The sequence below is a fragment of the Bubalus bubalis genome, chromosome 20 (genome assembly GCF_019923935.1).
Source record: "Bubalus bubalis isolate 160015118507 breed Murrah chromosome 20, NDDB_SH_1, whole genome shotgun sequence".
In the NCBI taxonomy this organism is placed as follows: domain Eukaryota; kingdom Metazoa; phylum Chordata; class Mammalia; order Artiodactyla; family Bovidae; genus Bubalus; species Bubalus bubalis.
The window spans coordinates 38263172-38286162 of record NC_059176.1 but is presented as its reverse complement, the minus strand read 5'-3'; the positions used below and the strand labels follow the sequence as shown (position 1 = coordinate 38286162).

The window sequence follows — 22991 nt, the reverse complement described above, 5'->3', positions numbered from 1 at the left end:
ATACACACATTCAAAGAAAACCACCAGTTCAGGACTGTCATCATTCTTAATTCCAATACTTTATATAGAAAAACATTATAAAACTCATCCTACTACAACACATGATTGAAAACCATTTTTCAGCTTAAAGGACAGCTGCCTTCTGCAACATAAGCTGAGTGAACTGTTTTCAGTAAAAACTCATATATTTTGATCAATTTTAGTAATCCTATTTTTAACTGTGGTGTTGGAGAAGACTCTTGAGAGTCCCTTGGACTTCAAGGAGATCCAACCAGTCCATTCTAAAGGAGATCAGATCAGTCCTGGGTGTTCTTTGGAAGCAATGATGGTAAAGCTGAAACTCCAGTACTTTGGCCACCTCATGCGAAGAGTTGACTCATTGGAGAAGACTCTGATGCTGGGAGGGATTGGGGGCAGGAGGAGAAGGGGACTACAGAGGATGAGATGGCTGGATGGCATCACTGACTCGATGGACGTGAGTCTGAGTGAACTCCGGGAGTTGGTGATGGACAGGGAGGCCTGGCATGCTGCGATTCATGGGGTCGCAAAGAGTCAGACACGACTGAGCGACTGGACTGAACTGAACTGATTCTTATAAAAAAAAAATCTCAGTGTAACTTAATGTAATTTTAAACTTTTTAATTTAAGCATTAGGATTTGAAATGCAATAAATGAGTTCAAGATACTCCATAATATTCCAGATGTCTATTTCAAACAGTATTTTCATATAGGTTCTTTTCTTCCAAGAGATCTAAACAAAATATACGTATTTCCATCCAAAGTCACAGTGTGCCACCTAGTGCCATAAAGAGATTTTACAGAGGCTTGTTTAAATACTAAATGTTTCAATAAAAAGTATACACATCAGTCTCGAGGTAAAGTTTCTAAGTTTGACTCTTACAGTATATTACCTAAGAAAGCAAGTGTTTAGAATGTTTACCAAGAAATGCATATATACCTCCTAGCAAGACTGATGAAGCAAAGAGAAGAAAGAAGGCAAAAATTATCAATACCAAGAACAAAAAGGAACACCACTAAGACTCTAGAGCCTCTAGACATCAGAAAGATAAAAGGATGTTATAAATAAAATATGAATTTGAAAATTTTTATGAAATGCACAAATTCCTTGAAAAACACAGTTTAACCAAATCTTGGCATAAAATCTTGGGGCTTCATGAGTAGCTCAGTCAGTAAAGCATCTGCCTGCAATGCGGGAGATCTGAGTTCAATTCCTGGGTTGGGAAGATCCCCTGGAGAAGGAAATGGCAACCCACTCCAGTATTCTTGCCTGGAAATTCCCATGGACAGAGGAGCCTGGCGGGCTGCAGTTTGTGGGATCTCAAGAGTTGGACACGACTTAGTGTTATCTTTCTTTCTTTCTTTGGCATAAAAGGAAATGGAAAAATCTGAGTATTTACTAAAGAAATTTAAAATTTTTAAATATTGAAGAAATATTTACTGAAGAAATTCCATAAAAGAAAATCCAGGGTTAAATGGATTTCACTGGTGAATTCCCTTAATCACTGAAGGAGAAATTATACTAAATTCTTCCAGAGGGAAAAATGAAGGATCAAATCTCAAGTCACAGAGTGACTCATGACCCTGAATATTAGAACCTAAGAGGACAAGAAAAGTAAATAAGCAGTTCAAACACCTTCAAAAGTAACAATGTGAACTTTTACATTACATATACCTCCATACACACACACATCTGCAAACTGAATCCAGTGAAAACACAACAACCAAGTTGATTTTATTTCAGGAAGCAAGGCTGGTTTAACATTTTTTAATCAATGAATTCAATTCATCATATTAACTAAATAAAGGAGAAGAGTTTGATATTCTTTTCAACAGATGAAAAAAACATGTGATAAACCTGGATACCCATCTATGATAAAAATTCTTCACAAACTTCAGCAAATATCATATTAAATGATACAATCTTGAAAGAGACAGGATGCCTACAATCACCACTTCCATCATCATGATACTGAAGTTCCTAGTCCATGTAATAAGGTGAGAAAAAGAATGAGAGGGAAATTATAAGGTGAATCTAGAATAGCCTGTTAGACTAGAAAGTACAGAAGGACTCAAAGAATAACAGAAGCAGATGAAAAGATACAAGAGCTAGTGTGAAGGAACTTCCACCAGCTAAGTCAAGGACAATGCGAGCATCAAAATAAATGGTAGTAGTAGAATGTAATATTAATAAATAAAATAAAAAATCCAAGCAGCCTGAAAGACAGGCAGACAGATAGATAGGCATGTAGATAACTAATAATTATTATCATCAGTGAATGCTAAAACTAGTGGGTAGATGGTTTGATGAGTTGCAGGATATTTACACAGCCTCAAAGTCTCTCTCAACAAATAACATACTACTTTCAAAAGACAAAGCAAACTTCAAAGAGAAAAACCTAACAATACCCTATATTAACCAAGTGATGAGAGTCCACATGACCAATAGCAGGACAAACTGACATCATATGCTTCCTGATGTGATATACTGAGAAGGATACAACACCATTCATGTGATATTCTGCCAAAAACACAAAATCAGAGTCTATAAGAAGACAATATGACCCAAATCAAGTGACATTCTTCAAAACAGACCTGAGAGAACTGCCCGGGATAAGCGATTTGACTCACCCCTCGGTGAGCTCCTCCTCACAGGCAGGACAGCCACACCCTCTCTCTCTGGGTGTGTGCCTCTGCCTTGCTTCTATCTGAAAGACACTGTTTCTGTGTGCCCTTCCATTTGCTGTGCTATGTCTCTAATAATAAACTCGGCACCTATTTTTATAGCTTCTACCTTCTTGAGAAATTCATTTTTCAATGGGCGCAAGAGCCAGAGCAACTTTGCTTCTAGCCGCTAGCCCTACGGGTGGTCTAGTAGATAGGATTTCTGGTTTTCACCCAGGCTGTTGTTACTGTTTAGTTGCTAAGTTGTATATGACTCTCTATGACCCCATGTATCCCAGCATGCTAGGCTTCCCTGTCCTTCATTATCTCCCAGAGTTTGCTCAAACTCATATGTCCAATGAGTTCACCTAGGCTACCCAGGTTCAATTCCTGGGCAGGGAACTAAGATCTCTTCACAGCACCGCTCACTGCTGTCTCCTCAAGATCAAAATATTCTTAAGTGGTTCATGGAAGAGTAATATGCATGTATTTATGAAAAAGTGAAAGAGTTAGTCGCTCAGTTGTGTCTGACTCTTTGCAACCCCACAGGCTGTAGCCCGTCAAGCTCCTCTATCCATGGAATTCTCCAGACAAGAGTACTAGAGTGGGAAGCCATTCCCTTCTCCAGGTGATCTGCCTGAGGCAAGGATGTGTCTACAAATAAATGTACATGTGTGTAGCTATATATGTATGTGTCTTTGTCTGTATACATGATTTTTCTTTTTGGCCATACCATGCGCATATGGGATATTAGTTGCCCAAGCAGGGATGGAACCCAGAACCCTTACAGTGGAAGCAGAGTCCTAACCACGGGACCACCAGGGAATTCCCTATATGTGATTTTATATGTGTGTGTATGTATGTATGTTTTATATACACACACACATATAAAATAAAAGAGAGAATATGAGAAAGGAAAAGAGACAAAATTAGCAACTGGTAAAGTTAGTGAGAGTCCCTTGGACTGCAAGGAGATCAACCAGTCCATTCTGAAGGAGATCAGCCCTGGGATTTCTTTGGAGGGAATGATGCTGAAGCTGAAACTCCAGTACTTTGGCCACCTCATGTGAAGAGTTGACTCACTGGAAAAGACTCTGATGCTGGGAGGGATTGGGGGCAGGAGGAGAAGGGGACAACAGAAGATGCGATGGCTGGATGGCATCACTGACTTGATAGACGTGAGTTTGAGTGAACTCCAGGAGATGATGATGGACAGGGAGGCCTGGTGTGCTGTGATTCATGGGGTCGCAAAGAGTCGGACAACGACTGAGCGACTGAACTGAAGTGAAAGTTAGTGAAAGAATATCAGAGAATTATCTGTACTCCTCTTGCAACCTTTCTTAAATCTGAAATGAAAGGAAAATAAAATGTCCTAAAAATAATGATAATAAAGGATAATATTTTCATGATCTTCAGGTATAGAAAAAAGTCTTAATTGGGATACAAAAAAGCACTAATCATACAGGAAAAAAATGATGAATTGAACTTCACTGGAATTAAGAACACATTATTATATTAAAAAGACATCATTAAAAGAATGAAAAAGCAAGCCACAAAGAAGATATATGTGTAAAAGTAACAAAGGTCTTATACCAGAATAAAGAACTCCTTAAATCAATTAGAAAAAGAAAGATAACCCAACAAGAAAATGAAAATTGAATAAGCATTCCCAAAAGACATATAAATAACCAACTATCATATGAAAAGGTACTCAAAAGTAAGCACTGAAAATATTAAAACATTTTTAAATCAATGACAATAGCATGTGATGGCAAGGAGCTGGGCAACTGCTTGCACTGCTGACAGAAAGTTAAACTGATATACAACAGTTTAAGAAATTTGGCATTATCCAAAAGCACAAACCAGCCTCTGTTTACCTCTCTGGCCTCATCTGCCATTACTCTTCCTGTCTGCCATGCTCCAACTCCACTGACATTTAATCAGTTCCCTATGACCACCAAGCTCCCTCCTAATTCAGGGCATTTATATAAGATTTTCTCTTCTGTTTAGTATGTTCTGCCACTCTATGACGTACATTTATTGGCTTCCTCCCCAGCATTTACTGCCTACGTCTTTTCTAATAGTTCAGTTTTTATTGGGGTACCATGTGGTTCTATGAAGACCTACAAGATCTTTTAGAACTAACACCAAAAAAAAAGATGTCCTTTTCATCAGAGGGGATTGGAATGCTCAAGTAGGAAGCTGAGAGATACCTGGAGTAGCAGGCAAGTTTGGCCTTGGAGTACAAAAGGAAGAAGGGCAAAGGCTAACACAGTTATGCCAAGAGAACACGTTGGTCAGAGCAAACACCCTCTTACAATACAAGAAATGACTCCCCACATGGACACCACCAAATGGTCAATACCAAAAACTCAGATTGATTATATTCTATGTAGCCAAAGATGGAGAAGCTCTATACAGTCAGCAAAATCAAGACCTGGGGCTAGCTATGGCTCAGATCATGAGCTCCTTATTGCAAAATTCAGACTTAAAGTGAAGAAAGTAGGGAAAATCACTAGGCCATTCAGGTATGACCTAAATCAAATCTCTTATGATTATACAGTGGAAGTGACAAGAGATTAAAGGGGTTAGATTTGAGACGCAGAGTGCCTGAAGAACTATGGATGGAGATGCATAGCACTGCACAGGAGACGGTGACCAAGGAAAAGGAGATCCAAGAAGGCAAGATGGCTGTCTGAGAAGCCCTTACAGTACAGCTGAGAAAAGAAGAGAATCAAAAGGCAAAAGAGAAAGAGAATGATATACCCCCACTGAATGCAGAGTTCCAGAGCATAGCAAGGAGAGAGAACAAAGTCTTCTTAAGTGAACAATGCAAAGAAATAGAGGAAAATGATAGAATGGGAAAGACTAGAAATCTCTTCAAGAAAATTAGAGATATCAAGGGAATATTTCATACAAAGATGGGCACAATAAAGGACAGAAATGGTAAAGACCTAACAGAAATGGAAGAGATCAAAAGAGATGGCAAGAACACCCAGAAGAACTGTACAAAAAAGGTCTTAATGACCAGATAACCACAATGGTGGGCTCACTCACCCGGAAACAGACACCCTGGAGTGTGAAGTCAAGTGGGCCTTAGGAAGCAATGCTGTCAATAAAGCTAGTGCAGGTGATGGAATTTCAGCAAAGCTGTTTAAAATCCTATAAGATGATGCTATTAAAGGACTGCACTCAATATGTCAGCAAGTTTGGAAAATCCAGCAGTAGCCACAAGACAGGAAAAGGTCAATCTTCATCGCAATTCTCAAGAAGGGCAGTACTAAAGAATGTTCAAACTACCAGACAATTACATTCATCTCCCATGCTAGTAAGGTTATGCTCAAAATCCTTCAAGCGAGGCTTCAGCACTATGTGAGACTGAAAACTTCCAGATCTTCAAGCTGGATTAGAAAAGGCAGAGGAACCAGAAATCAAATTGTCAACAATCACTGGATCATAGAGAAAGCAAGGAAATTCCAGAAAAATATCTACCTTTGTCTGTTTCACTGACTATTCTAAAGGCTTTGACTGTATGGATCATAACAAACTGTGGAAAACTCTTAGAGAGGTGGGAATACCAGACCTGTCTTCTGAGAAACCTGTATGCCAGTCAAGAAGCAACAGTTAGAACCTTACATAGAACAACTGACAGGTTGAAAATTGAGAAAGGAATACAACAAGGCTGTTTATTGTCACCCTGTTTATCTAACTTATATGCAGAGCTCATCATACGAAATGCCAGGCTACATAAGTTACAAGCTGGAATCAAGATTTCCAGGAGAAATATCAACAATCTCAGATATGCAAATGATACCACTTTAATGGCAGAAAGCAGAGACGAACTAAAGGGCCTCTTGATGAAAGTAGAAAAAGAATGAAAAAGCAAGCTTAAAACTCAATATTAAAAAAACTAAGATCATGGCATCCAGTCCCCTCACTTCATGGCAAATAGAAGGGGGAAAGGTGGAAGCAGTGGCAGATTTCTTCTTCTTGGGCTCGAAAATCACTGTGGATGGTGACTGTAGCCATGAAATCAGAAGACAATTGCTCCTTGCAAGAAAAGCTATGACAAACCCAGACAGTATATTAAAAAGCAAAGACATCACTTTGCCGACAAACATCTGTATAGTCAAGTCTTTCCAGTAATCATATACAGATGTGAGAGCTGGACCATAAAGAGGGCAGAGCGCGGAAGAATTGATGCTTTCGAACTGTGGTGCTGGATAAGACTCTTGAGAGTCCCTTGGACTTCAAGGCAATCAAACCAGTCAATATTAAAGGAAATCAACCCTAAATACTCATTAGCACTGATGCTGAAGCTGAAGCTCCAGCTCCAATACTTTGGCCATCTGATGTGAAGAGCTGACTCACTGGAAAAGACCTTGATGCTGGGAAAGATTGAGGGCAGGAGCAGAAGGGGGTGACAAGAGAATGAGATGGTTGGGTGGTATCACCAATTCAATGGACATGAACTTGGGCAAACTCTGGGAGAAGGTGAGGGACAGGGAAGCCTAGTGTGATTCAGTCCATGGGGTTGAAAACAGTCAGATGCAACTTGGTGACTGCACAACAGAAACAACAACCTTCCCATCAGGAAGCTTACACAAGCTCTTAGCCTCATCCACCAGAGGGCAGAGAGAAGACACAAGAAGAACCACAATCCCACAGCAGCTAGAACAAAAACTACATTATAGGAAGTTAATCAGGATGAAAAAGCAGTTATGTTCCGGATGAAGGGATAAGATAAAACCCCAGAAAAACAACCAAATGAAGTGGAGATAGGCAACCTTCTAGAAAAAGAATTCAGAATAATTATAGTGAAGATGATCAAGGATATCAGAAACAGAATGGAGATGTAAGAAATATTTACCAAAGACCTAGAAGAACTAACAAACAACCAGATATGAACCACACACTAGACTAAGGAATTAATAGCAGAACAACTGAGCCAGAAGAACGGACAAGTGACCTGAGGACAGAATGGTGGAAATCAGTGCCGCAGAACAGAATATAGAAAAAAGAATAAAAAAAATGAAGATAGCCTAAGAGACCTCTGAGACAACATTAAACGCACCAACATTCACATTATAGGGGTCCCAGAAGGAGAAGAGAGGGAGAAAGGACCTGAGAAAATATTTGAAAATATAATAGCTGAAAAATTCCATAACATGGGAAAGGAAATAGTCAACCAAGTCCAGGAAGTGCAGAGTCCCAGGCAGGATAAACCCAAGAAGGAACACACCAAGACATACAGTAATCAAACTGACAAAAATTAAAGACAAAGATAAAATATTAAAAGCAAAAAGGGAAAAATGACAAATAACATACAAGGGAACTCCCATCAGGTTATCAGCTGCTTTCTCAAGAGAAATTCTACAGGCCAGAAGGGATTGGCACAATATATTTAAAGTGATGAAAGGGAAGAACCTACAACCAAGAATACTTCACCCAGCAAGACTCTGTTCAGGCTGATGAAGAAATCAAAAGCTTTCCAGACAAACAAAAGTTATGAATAGCTAACTTTGAAGTTATGAATAGCACCACCAAATCAGCTTTACAACAAACACTAAAGGAACCTCTCTAGGCATAAACTTTCTTCTTCAGGCAGGAAACACAAGAGAAGGAAAAGACCTACACAAAATAAACCTAAAAAGACAATTAAGAGTGGTAATACGATCATACATATGGATAATTACCTTAAATGTAAACAGATTAAATGCCAGAAGAATGGACAAGTGACATAGACTGGCTGGGTGGATAAAAACACATGCGTGTATGCACTTCCATTTAACCACATCACTCTACTTAACCACTCAAATTGTATGTAAATATTTTATATTGTTAGGTCAATCATGTTTCCATTGTAACTTACAAATATAATTATCTTTTATTTTTTTGTCTGGCTATTGATTGTGAAAATTGTTTTTAAAAAAAGTTTTACTATTGTGATTATATAACTATTACTCACGTACTAGCATTGTATCATGATCAGTCAACAGAAAATAACAGAATTCTGTATCACTAAAGCTACCATTTAATAGAAAAACTTCGAATCACTTTTTAAAATCAAGATATGTACCAGAATTACCTTGGAATTTTTTGAAAAATACAAATGCCCAGGTATTGCTTTTTTTCTACAAAGCTCGAGATGTGTTTCTAATGAGCAACCATATTTAAAAACTGGACTATATGATGATCTTTTACTTTTATCTAGTTTGCTTCATTTTTTCTTTCATATTCAGTGCTCCCATTTCATTTAGTTTATGTTTTCCAATTTCTCTTTTTTTAATGTTCTTTCTCAAGCCTTTATCAAGCACAGCAGAAAAGCCTTTACACATAAATACATAAATACTATGTGTAATTATATATTTTAGAAAACCTATGACTTTTTGCCTAGCTAAAAAATTTATAACAATTTGATTCTACCTGTTTGACTTTGTATGAACAGAATGCTAGACATCTAATTTAAAAAACAGATACACAACAAAGGTTTACTATATAGCAAAGGGAATTACAGCCAACATCTTACAATAACCTATAATCGAAAATAATTTGAAATATAATATGTGTATATATATATAACAGAATCACCTTGCTGTGTACCTGAAACACTGTAAGTCAACTATACTTCAATGAAATGTATATATTAAGAAAAAACAGAATTTGCATTCTGAACCACATAAACATTGTACTGAAAAGAACCCACCTGCCAACCCAGGAAACATAATGAGACGTGGGTTCGATCCCTGCATGGCATCCACTCTAGTATTCTTGCCTGGAAAAATTTCATTGACAGAGGAGCCTGGCAGCATGCAGTCCATAGGATCGCAAAGAGTAGGACACAACTAAATCCACTTAGCAAGCATGAAACATTGTATATAATATTAAAACAAAACATATCAAAAAGAAGAAGAAATATCAAAAAATCAAAAAGAGAGGCTTCCCTGGTGGCACAGTGGTAAAGAAGCCGCCTGCCAATGCAGGAGACGTGGGTTTGATCCCTGATCCAGGAAAATCTCACATGCTGTGGAGCAACTAAGCCCCTGTGCCACAGCTACAGAAGTCCATGCATCCTCGAGCCTGAGCTCCACAACAAGAGAAGCCACTGCGATGGGAGGCTTCGCACCGCAACCAGAGAGTAGCCCCCACTTCCCACAACTAGAGGAAAGCCCGTGCAGCAATGAAGACCCAGCACAGCCATACATAAATAAATCACGTAACTTTGTGAAAGACTAAAAAGAGGCTGAAACAGTGGGATAAATCTTTTCAGAACACTGAGAGAAAATTTTCTTAATCTAGGCTTCTACATTCAGCAACACCATCTTTGAAAATCAGGGCAGGAAAAAAGTTTCAGACAAACAAAAACAGAGCTTAGGACTGAACGGCCCTCACTGTAAGAAATTCTCAGAATATGAAAGGCAGAAGAAAAATGATCTCAAATGACAGAATTTAAAAATTTAAAACTCAGAACTTATTATTTACGTCTTTAAGATATAAAATAAACTGGAGTGTGGAATGGGTCAGGATGAGATAGGAAAGAAAAATATAAGTAGTTATAATCCTACATTTACACCCAAAAGAGGAGGCTCCTGCCCTAAGTCCTACACTTTAGAAGATTACACCTATCAAAATATCAAAATATCAAAAATGCCAAAACAAAAAGATAGCAAGTAACTATATAGGAATTAATAGAGAGGGATTCACACACTGAACTGAGGCCTCCCCACCCTAAAAGCAAACAATAAGGAAGAGAAGGAAGAAGGCAAAGCACAGCCTCTATGCTGGGAAACCAAGATAAAAATATCTAATTTTTATTTAAAATTTAAATATTTAAAATTTTTATTTAAAATCTAATTTTAAATCTAACATTTACTTTAAAATGGCTACCCCCCATTTCCCAAAGAAGTCTCTAGGCACCTGGATTATCCCATAAACCGTATTTCCTCCTCCTCCTGGGTTTGAGTGAGATAGTTTGAGTAGATACTTAGAACTGCCTGTAAATCTTGAGTTTAAAAAGTAGAATATGTGCACTGGGACGACCCAGAGGGATGGTATGGGGAGGGAGGAGGAGGAGGGTTCAGGGTGGGGAACACATGTATACCTATGGCGGATTCATTTTGATATTTGGCAAAACTAATACAATTATGTAAAGTTTAAAAATAAAATAAAATTTAAAAATAAATAAATAAATAAATCAACACTAACAGCACACACACACACAAAAAAGTAGAATATGGGGAAGGTGAACTCATCTGCCCAAGGTTTCTGGGGAGTTTCACCGCATTAGCGCCCATCTGAGATTCAGAGACCATCCTGGCCCAACATCTACCCTGCCAACCCCAGAGACAGCATTTCTCCTTTAAGAGCTGGCTGAGCCCTGGGTAGGAAAGTAGGTCAAGCTGCTGACATAAACTAATTTATAACTTTTTAAGATTAAGACATTAAGAGAAAAACTAACTTCCATCTGTATTCTTGCCCTAGGTCATACAAATGTTAAGAGTGAGCGTCTATGGCTTTAGGGTTGAACTGTACACTCACTGTTAGTTACCTTAACTGCGGTACTTTATAACACGTGTTCCATAGCGTATCTTGTAGGTAACAAATATTACATCAAAAACGATGATGAATGAAAAACGGAAGGAAGGAAAGGAGGTAGAAGGAGGCTAAAAAAACTAAGGTTAATGCTTAAGGTAAATTGATCACTTACCATCCTTTTTTAATTCCCTTCTATGCCAAGAAGCTCATTTACCACACAAACCCATGGAGTATGATTCCTATAATAAAAAAAAATATATAGTACATACTATTAGCCATAACACTGTCATAAAATCATATTTGTTTATAAAAAGATAAAAATTTCATTCCCATTAAGTTTCTCATTATATTCAACCACAACAAAAACATTACTCCTTTATATTTCATTTGGTTATACTGTAGCATGTTTCATGCTGAACAATACCTAAATGCTCTCCAAAAATAATTAAATGGAAGAGAAAAAGTATTAATTATCTAAACAGTCTCTGATATCTTAATCTGGAGGCTTCAAACATTTTTTACTATAATCTATAAATATATACTTTATATTGAAATAAAGTTTCATGAAGTAACATTTACCTCTATTGTAAGAGATGCACTCTAATATTTCCTGCTCTGTTTCATTATTTAAATACTGTTTTCACTGAATTATGACCCACTAATGAATTCCAACTCAATATATAAAACACTGTGTAACCTCTCCTTAGGAACTTTCAACAACTGAGATTTGATCAGAATATCTTAATTATATATTACCTAAGGGTCTACACAGAACAGATCCTACTTTTCAGGGAACCTATTTAATGGTGGTCAAATCTTCATTCAAAGAAATCCAAAGCTAGGAAACTCGATTTTAAAAAAGAAAAAAAAAAGACAAGAGGACAGAGAAATTGCAAGAAACAGTGGCTTAATCATGTAAGAAAAGCTTCTGAACAAAGAAAAATAAGCAGCAATTGGAACCCAACTTTCTGGGACAACGGCCTTGGTCACTTATCTTCACCAAGTGAATCCACTCCCTTTTAAATGCAGCACGTCAATTGAAAACATATGTTCATAGTACAGCCACTATGGAGAACAGTGTGGAGATGCCTTAAAAAACTGGAAATAGAACTGCCTTATGATCCAGCAATCCCACTGCTGGGCATACACACTGAGGAAACCAGAAGGGAAAGAGACACGTGTACCCCAATGTTCATCGCAGCACTGTTTATAACAGCCAGGACATGGAAGCAACCTAGATGTCCATCAGCAGATGAATGGATAAGAAAGCTGTGGTACATATACACAATGGAGTATTACTCAGCCATTAAAAAGAATACATTTGAATCAGTTCTAATGAGGTGGATGAAACTGGAGCCTATTATAGAGAGTGAAGTAAGCCAGAAAGAAAAACACCAATACAGTATACTAACACATATATATGGAATTTAGAAAGATGGTAACAATAACCCTGTGTACGAGACAGCAAAAGAGACACTGATGTGTAGAACAGTCTTATGGACTCTGTGAGAGAGGGAGAGGGTGGGAAGATTTGGGAGAATGGCATTGAAACATGTAAAATATCATGTATGAAACGAGTTGCCAGTCCAGGTTCGATGCACGATACTGGATGCTTGGGGCTGGTGCACTGGGACGACCCAGAGGGATGGAATGGGGAGGGAGGAGGGAGGAGGGTTCAGGATGGGGAACACATGTATACCTGTGGCAGATTCATTTTGATATTTGGCAAAACTAATACAATTATGTAAAGTTTAAAAATAAAATAAAATAAAATAAAATAAAAAGATGGTTGGACAATTTCAAAAAAAAAAAAAAGAAAACATATGTTCAAACAAAAACTTCCATACAAGTATTCAAAGCAACGTTATTCCTAATAGCCAAAAAGTAGACACAACCCAAATGTCCAAAAACTGATGGATAAATAAAATGTGCTATATCCATTCAAGGAAATCTTATTCAGCCATTAAAGCAGAATAAAGGGCTTGTACATGCTACAACATAAATGAATCCTGAAAACAAGATGACAAATCAAAGAAGCCGCTCATAAAAGACCACACATTACATAATGCCACTTATATGTAATGTCCAAAATGGGCAAATTCATAGAATCAGAAAAACAGATTATTGCTCGCCTAGGGCTTGGGGGTTACTGCTAATGAGTACAGCGTTTCTTTGGGGGATGATGAAAATGTCCTAAAATTCAACATGGTGGTGATTGCACAGCTCTGTTAATATACTAATAAACACTTTTTAACTGGGTGATTTCTTGGTATATGGATTATATCTCAATAAAAATGTTACATTTTCAAAAATACACCACCTCTGTTCACAACTCTCCAATGCCTCTATGTCTCATGCAAAGTAAAAGCCAAAGTTTCCACAGGGGTCAAAGTCCCCACACTCTAAACTTCCTAACTCCTCATACATCTCTGACTACATCTCCTACTTCTCTCTTCTCTGGTGTTCTTTCCAGCTCAGCGACACGGCCTCTTTAAGTTCCCCAACATGCCAGACACACTCCTACCTCAGGGCTTTACACTTTAAAGTCCTCATCTGGAATGCTCAAGACTTTGCCCACATGTAACTTTCTCAGTGAGGCCTATGAAAGCACTCTTTTTTAAAACTGCAACCTGTTTATCCTGACTCCCACTACTGGCACTCCCTATCCCACTTCTTCTCGAGAGCATTCATTACTTAAACTTACTTGGTGTACTATCCATCTCCCCCAGCAAGAAAGTTAGCTGCATGATGATCTTTGGTTTTGGGTTACTGCTATAGCCTCAGAATACAGAACAGTGTCTGGTTTCTGAGAGGCATTCATTAAATACTTGTTTACTAACGAATGAAACCCATGTTAAAGAATCTTTGCTCAAAATGTTCCTCTCTTCTCACCCTATACATACTCAAAGCCTACCAATTCATCAAGACCAACTCAAAAAAGTCATCTTCATGAAGCCCATTTTGATAACCCCAGCTGACAGAGATCTTCATCTGAATTCCCAGACTGCTGCTGCTGCTGCTGCTAAGTCGCTTCAGTCGTGTCCGACTCTGTGCGACCCCATAGACTGCAGCCCACCAGGCTCCCCCGTCCCTGGGATTCTCCAGGCAAGAACACTGGAGTGGGTTGCCATTTCCTTCTCCAATGCATGAAAGTAAAAAGTGAAAGTGAAGTCACTCAGTCATGTCCGACTCCTAGCGACCCCATGGACTACAGCCTACCAGGCTCCTCCGTCCATGGGATTTGCCAGGCAAGAGTACTGGAGTGGGGTGCCATTGCCTTCTCCAAATTCCCAGACTACTTGACCTGTAATCATCACTTCTAAAAAGTAGGGACAAGTGTGATACAGTAGAAAAAGTGTATACAAGCACTGGAGTCAACCAAATCACTGGTCATGTGACTATGAGAAGTTATTCAACCTCTTCAAATATCGGTATTCTAACCTATAAAAATGAAGGCTAGATTGCTTACCCAAGAGAATTTTTTCCACACAAAGACCTATTTACAAATATTCAAAGGGGCTTTACTCATAATTTCTCCAAACTGGAAACAACCCAAATATCAAAAGAAAAGATAATCCAATCTTAGTACATCTATATAGTAGAACAGAGAGCAATACAAAGGAATGAATATACAATAAAATAGATATCTCAGACAGTCTGCTTGGAAAAAGTCTGGATGCAAAAGAATACATTCTGAATTACTCTGTTTAAGTCAAGTTTTAGAACATGCAAAACTAATCCCTTATATAACTAACTTATAATAACTAACTCTTTTGGAAATACCAAAAGAGTTATCTTAGTTGGAGGGGAAGGACTGGAAAGAAGTTGAAGGGAACTTTCTGGGAAGATGGATTGCGGCAGCGGTTCATGACTATGTATAACTGTGTTTTACTCACTGAACTGCCCACTTTAAAAAAGTGGGCATACTTTTTGTAAACTATACCTCAGTAAAATTGATGAAAGGACACACAGTTTGGGGGGGGGGGATGAAGGCTATCCTTAATTTATAAGGTTGTTAGGAGGATTAGATGAGAAACACTTCTACTGAAATCAGCACGACACAGTGAGAAAGACGGCACAATAATATGGGACTGAATCTCAATTTAGCAAATTATTGTAGCTACTAATTACATAACCTTTTGCACAAGTCATGAATCCCTCAGAACTTCAGTTTTCTCTTGAGTAAAGAGAATAGTATCTACTTTACAGTTAAATGGTAGCACACTAGAGTTTCTACTAGTTAACACAATATCGGTTACATAACAAGTCCCCAAATGGCTTTTTAAATAAGACATATTTAAATAAGACATAAAGACCAGCACATAATAGATGCTCAACTGGTATTATATTCTTTTCTCCATTTCCTTTGGATGACAATTTTCTCCTCTATTACATTTTAGAATCTTGAAAGACAAGATCAGCATTTCAGTGATCTTCCTTTTCCTGTATTTAAGATGGTATGTTTAAAATGCTAGGCACTGAACAAAGATTTTTAAGGAAAAGAAGGAAGTAGGCTGGCTTGTTGATTAAGCAGAATTAACTCTTTTGACCTCTTTTTCTTTTGGTCATTCCAGAATCAATTAGTGAACTTTCCAATAAAGACAGCTGTAGGCTAGATACCAACAACTTTTTAAGGGAGACACAAATTTATGTATTAATATTATATGATGCATATGCACTGGAAAACAGATTGGAAATAGACAAGCAGCAATGTGGAGCCTGGTGGAAAGACTCTTACATAACAAACGCTATAAAGAAAGATCCACACAGTCAAGAAGGAAAGCAAAGAGAAGTGATCAGGTGGGAACCCACACCTGAAGGAGGGGACACAGAAGTAGGGGAATTACTTGGGTTTGGAGATCCTCTTTGGAAAGAGAAGGGTTTGAACCATATATTGGGCACCCCAGGCCTAAAGTCTGAGACCAGAAAGACAAATCTTCGCTGGTGTGCAGACCAGAGGGATTGGCAAGGGAACTGTGAGAAACTTGAATTCCACTCATTAAGGGCAGGCATACACTTGCTTCCTTGCCCCCAAAACAAGGCAGAGGAAGCACACTGAGACTGCTGTGACTCTAGCTGCTTTCCACGACCACCCCAGTGCACGTCCTGGCCCATCTTGTCCACCACACAGATCCCCACTAGGGCGAAGGTCGACACTGTCAAGGGGAAGGGCACAGGTGAAGGGATGGTGCCGACTCAGACCCAGCTCTGCATCTGAATAAGGCAAGGGCAGGAGAAGGCAATGGCACCCCACTCCAGTACTCTTGCCTGGAAAATCCCATGGACGGAGGAGCCTGGTAGGCTACAGTCCATGGGGTTGTGAAGAGTGGGACACGGCTGAGCGACTTCACTTTCACTTTTCACTTTCATCCTTTGGAAAAGGAAATGGCAACCCACTCCAGTGTTCTTGCCTGGAGAATCCCAGGGACGGGGGAGCCTGGTGGGCTGCCATCTATGGGGTCACACAGAGTTGGACACGACTGAAGTGACTTAGCAGCAGCTATTACTGGCACTCCCAGAGGCAGCAGATGCAGAGTAGTGTGGACTCTGATGTGCCAAGACAGTCCCGGCACATGCCCCAACACACAATGAGTGGGCTGCTCCTGCCCCTCTTGCTCCAGTGTAGCTCCCTTCTGAGGAACAATGCCAATGCTGTGAGAGGAGAGAACATACACTAAGAGGGAATGGAAGCAGTCTGGACCCACCCTTAAGGCTTCTGCTCCAGCACCTTGGTGTGTTCTCTACTGAGCACCAAAGTCCTAGCTCATACCTGGTTCTGACTCTTGCTCTTCCTTCTACATCCCCACCTCCCACCACAGTGACAGCTGCCAGCAAATCTGGGGTAAGATGTGACTCGTGCTCACTTCAGATCCAGCTCTCCCACCAAAGCCAATAGGCTCACACAGACTGCATAAGGACACACCCACAAAAGGATACCCCTTTAAGATCACCATAGTTAACAGTTTCACCTAATTTTACATAGACAGAGAAAGCTGATCAAAATGAGAAGACAGAAGAATTTATTTCAAGTGAAAGAAAAAGAAAAAAACAAAAAAATATAAACAATTTATCAGGAAAAGAGATTAAAACAGGAATAAGAATGCTAACCAAATTAGGGGAAAGAACAGATGAACACAGAGAGGGTTTTAACAAGGAACTAGAAAACAAAAAAGAACCAGTTAGATCTGAAGAATGCAATAAATGAAATTAAAAAAAAAAACTAGAAGGAAGTTAAGAGCAGACTAGGTAATACAGAAGATTTCACAAGTTATCTGGAAGATAGAAAAATGGAAATCACCCAACCACAACAGTAAGAAAAAAATGTTTTAATCAGAACAGTTTAAGCAACATCTAAGAAAACATCAAGCATACTGAGATTTGCATTATAGGGGTCCCAGAGGGAGAAGAGAGAAGGAAAACATTCAAAAGTGTATTTGATAAAATTATGGCTTACAACTTTCCAAACCTGAAGATGGAAACAGATAATCAGATACAGGAAACACAGAGGGCCCCAAACAAGATGAACCCAAACAGACCCATACCAAAACATATCACAATTAAAGTGGCAAAACTTAAAGCGAGAATTCTAAAGGCAACAAGAGAAGAACAGAGTCATATACAAGGGAACACCCATAAGGCTTCTGTAGAAAGCCTGCAGGCCAGACAGGAGTGGCATGAAATATTCTAAATGCTGAAAGGGAAAAACTAGGATACTCTCTACCCAGCAAAATTATGAGTCAGAACTGAAAGAGAGATAAAGAACTTCTCAGACAAGTAAAAGAGTCCATGAACTCTAAACCAATCCTAAAAGACATGGTATAAAGTCTTCCCTAAGTGGAAAAGAAAAGACTACAACAAGAAGTAAGAATTTCTATTAAAGGAAAATTCCACTATTACAGTAAGTAACAATTTAGCCCTTACTATTAAGGGCTGTGGTATGGTAAATATACAGCAAAGGCTGAGGATCAACCATTTAAATAAGTCAGCATAAAAATGAAAAAATAAAAACTGTAAGATCAACTATAACTACAATGAACAGTTAAGAGATACATGTGAAGATGTAAAATATAATGTAAAGAATACAAAATATAGTGGGGGTGAGAAAAATGCAGATCTTTTAGAATATGTTTTGATTTAAATGACTACCAATTTAAAACAAGTAGATATACATCAACACATTCTTTTCAAGTGCACAAGGAATGTTCCCCAGAATAGATTATATGCTAGGCTACAAAACAAGTCTAAACAAATTGAAGAAAGTTTATATCAAGCAATTTTCTAACCACAATGGTATGAAAAAAGAATCAATTACAGGAAGAAAAATGAGAAAAACACAGACACATGGGGACCAAGCAGTACACTAATAAAAACATCAAGCGATTAATGAACTAGTCAAAAAGGATATCAAAAATTACATTCAGACAAATGAAAATAAAAACACAACTCTCCAAAACCTATGTGATGCAGCAAAAGCAAATCTAAGAGGGAAGTTTATAGCAATATAAGCCTATGTCAGGAAACAAGCAAAACAAAAAATCGCAAATAATCCAATCTAGCATCTAAAGTAATTAGGGGAAAAAAAAGAACAAAAACCTCAAAGTGAGCAGAAGGAAGGAAATAATAAAGACCAGAGAGGAAATAAATAAAATAGAAACCAAAAAATAGAAAAGATCAAATTCATCAGGACCCGGTTTTCTGAAATGACAAAATTTAAAGCCTTTAGCCAGGCTCATCAAGAAAAAAACAAAGTGGATCCAAATAAACAAAATGAGAAATTAAGAGAAGAAACTACATCTAATATCATGGAGATACAAAAAAAAGTCGTAAGAGAATACTACAAAATCATATGAGAATATGGCAACAAACTGGCAACAAACAGAAGAAATGGATAAATTTCTAGAAACATACAAACTTCTAAGACAGAATCAAGAAGAAATAGACAACCTGAACAGACCAATCACTAGCAGTGAGATTGAATTAGTAATCAAAAAAAACTGACAGCAAACAAAAGTTCAGGAACTGATGGCTTCATAGTGGAATTCTACCAAACACATGAAGAACAATACTTAACCTTCTTAAACTATTTCAAAAAGTTAAAGAGGAATAAATACTCCCAAATTCATCCTACAATGCCACCATCATGCTGATACCAAAAAGAAACACAGATACTCCAAAAAAAGAAAATTACAGGGCAACATCTCTGATGAATACAGATGTAAAAATCCTCAACATAATATTAGCAAACTGATTTCAATAATATATAGAAAGATCACACACATGATCAAGCAGGGGTTTTTCCAGGGATACAAGGATGACCCAATATCTGTAAATCAATCAATGTAATACACAACATTAACAAAAGGAAGAATAAAAATCACATAATCATAGATGCAGAAAAAATATCTGATAAAATTCAACATCCATTCATGACAAAAACTTTTATCAAAGTTGGTACAGAAGGAACACATTTGAATATAATAATGGCTATTTATGACAAATCCACAGCTAACATCATAGTCAATGATGAAAAGCTGAAAGTTTTTCCTCTGGGATCAGGAACAAGACAAAGATTTCCACCTTTACAACTTCTCTTTAACATAGTATTGCAAATCCTACACATAGTAACTGGACAATAAAAAGAAACAGGACACCCAAATTGGAAGGAAATAAGTAAAACTGTCCCTATTTGCAAATGACATGATGCTCTATACAAAAAATACTAAGGTCCCAACCAAAAAACTATTACAACTGATAAGTAGGTTTAGTAAAGTTACAGGATACAAGGCTAACACACAGAAATATGTTGCTTTTCTACACACTAATAGTGAATTATCAGAAAGCAAAAAAAAAAAAAAAAAAAAAAAAAAAACAAACAAAAAAAAACATTAAAAATCACATCAAAAAACAAATATATATATATATATATAGGAATAAACTTAACCCAGGAGGTAAAAGACCTACACTCTGAAAGACACTGATAAAGGAAACTGAAAATGATACAAAGAAATGGAAAGATGACCCATGTTTATGGACTGGAAGAATTCATATTGTTAATATTACCCAAAGTAATCTACAGATTTATGCAATCCCTGTCAAAATACTTGTGACATGTTCGCACAGAACTAGACCAATAATCCTAAAAATCATTTAGAATCACAAAAGAAACTGAATAGCCAAAGCAATCTTTAGAAAAAAGAACAAATCTGGACTCACACTCCCTGACTTCAGACTACACTACAAAACTACAATAACCAAAGCAATATACTAAGGGCATAGAAACAGACACATGTGTCAGTGGGATGGAACAGGGAGCCCAGAAAAAACCCATGCACTTATGGTCAGTTAATTTACAACAGAAGAGGAAGGGATATACAACAGGAATAAAGATAGTGTCTTTAATAACTGGTGATGGGAAAACTGGACAGCTACATGTAAAAGAAAAAACTGGGACATTTTCTCACTCCAAATATAAAAATAAATCCAAATGGATTAAAGACCTAAATGTAAGACCAGAAACCATAAAATTCCTAGAAGAAAATGCAAGCAGAACACTCTTTGATATAAATTGAGGCAACATATTTTTGGATCTGTCTCCTAAGACAAAGGAAACAAATGTAAAAATAAGCAAATGTGACATAATTAAACTTACTTGGGTGAACTATAATTTGTAGATTAATAAATACATTAAGGGACATGTTTAGCACAAATTTAAATACCACAAAGAATTTCTGAGGAGCCATCCATTTGGATAAAAAATCAATAGAGTGAGCAAGCACAGAAGTGATACCAAGAGCCCATGTCAGGTTAAATGTCACCATTGTGTCGGGTTAAAAATGTTATATTAGGGCTTCCCTGGTGGCTCAGTCATAGAGAAGCCACCTGCCAATGCAGGAGACATGGGTTTGCTCCCCGATCCGAGAGGACCCCACATGCCTCGGAGCAACTAAGCTTGTGTGCCATAACTGTTGCGCCTGTGTCCTAGAGCCCGGGAACCACACCTACTGAGCCCACATGCACCACAACAACTGAAACCCATGCTCCACTACAAGACAAGCCACCACAATGAGAAGTACGCACACCACAACGAGAGAGTAGCCCCAGCTCATCACAACTGGAGAAAAGCCTGCACAGCAATGAAGACCCAGCACAGCCAAAAAAATAAAATAAATTTTAAAAAGTTTTAAAGGCTATGTTACCGTTTCTCTCAAAAAGACACATAAATGGCTGGTGAGAGCATGAGATGATGTTAAACAGTATTAGTCATTAGTGAAACACAAATCACAACCTAACAACTACAGTGAGATACCTCTTCACAAATACCAGGATGGCTATAATCAAAAATCAAAAATCCAAAAGTCAAACAAAACCAGCGTCATAGATGATGTGAAAAATTGGAACCCGCCATACACTGCTGATTGTGAATGCAATATGGTGCAGCTGGTTCTGTAAACAGTCTGGCAGTTCCTAGAGTGGTTAGATTCAGAGTTACGGTAAAAACCATCCATTCCATTCTTAGATATATATCCAAGAGAAATGAAAACAGGCCCACAAAAAAGCTTATACATAAATGTTCATAGAAGTGTTGTCTATAGTATTCAGAAGCTGAAACAATCCAAATGTCTATCAACTGATGAATGGATTAAAAAAACGTGGTACCCACACAACAGAATTATTATTCATTCATAAAAGAAATGAAGCTCTTGGAAAAGTCAAACTACCAAGACAGGAAAAACATCAATGACTGCCAGGGATTGAGGGGGAAGGAGGAATAGGCAGAGAAAAGAGAATCTTTAGGCCTGTGAAAGCACTCTGTATAATACTATAATGATGGATACATGTCATTATGTGTATGTGTGTGCATGCTCACTCAGTCGTGTCCAGCTCTTTGCGTCTATATGAACTGTAGCCTGCCACACTTCTCCGTCCACAGGATTTTCCTGGCAAGGATACTGGAGTGGGTTGCCATTTCCTCCTCTAGGAGATCTTCTTGACCCAGGGATCAAACTCACATCTCCTGCACTAGCAGGCAGATTCTTTACTATTGAGCAACCTGAGAAGTCCTCACATGCCATTATACATTTGTCCTAACCCATAAAATGTACACCAATAGTAGAGAGTAATGTAAACTATGGACTTTAGGTCACAATAATTTGCCAGTGTAGGTTCATCAATCGTAACAAATGTACCACTCTGGCAAGGGATGTTGATAATGGAGAGGCTATACATGAGAATTAACTCCCACTCCAGTATTCTTGCCTGGAGAATCCCATGGACAGAGAAGCCTGGTAGGCTACAGTCCACGGGGTCACCAAGAGTCGGACACGGCTGAGCGACTTCACTATCAATATCACTATACACGAGTAGAGACAGAGAGTACATGGGAAGTCTCTGTGTTTTCCTCCTAATTTTGCTGCAATTCTAAAACTGCTCTAAGAAAAGATTTATAGGCAACTGTCCTGTGATGTCAGTGGTGCGGCGTGTTTGCCACTTTATTACATAGCTAAGCAGAACATGTGCTTAATCTTTGGATGCTGAAGGAGACGGATGGGCTTTGGAGTGAATGTGGCAGTTTAAAAAAAAAATACCTTCATTTTTTGGACCTGCATATTTAGGTGTTTTGGAACACGGTTGTTTCCTCCTTGAAGGAGGAAACAAGACTGCTATGGTCACATGACAATATTGAGAGGTGGAATCTTGTTTGTTACTGTCATTCCCATTCCTTTTCGTTTAGAATCAGAATAAAGTTGTATTTCAAACATCAAAAAAAAAAAAAA

General features: G+C 38.0%; 1 protein-coding gene across 7 annotated transcripts in view; it reads right to left on the bottom strand.

The window, feature by feature from the left end:
* SCAPER (S-phase cyclin A associated protein in the ER) overlaps positions 1–22991 on the bottom strand; it is a 414652-nt gene that overhangs the window by 383397 nt on the left and 8264 nt on the right. For 6 of the 7 annotated variants that reach the window (XM_044933045.2, XM_025271386.3, XM_025271383.3 and 3 more), the window contains exon 2: positions 11390–11456. In XM_044933045.2, the coding sequence (XP_044788980.1) occupies positions 11390–11392 (3 nt within the window). In that variant the 5' untranslated portion in view covers positions 11393–11456. Of the gene's footprint in view, positions 1–11389; positions 11457–11973; positions 12114–22991 lie in introns of those variants that run through there. The other variant, XM_044933043.2, reaches the window with a different exon arrangement.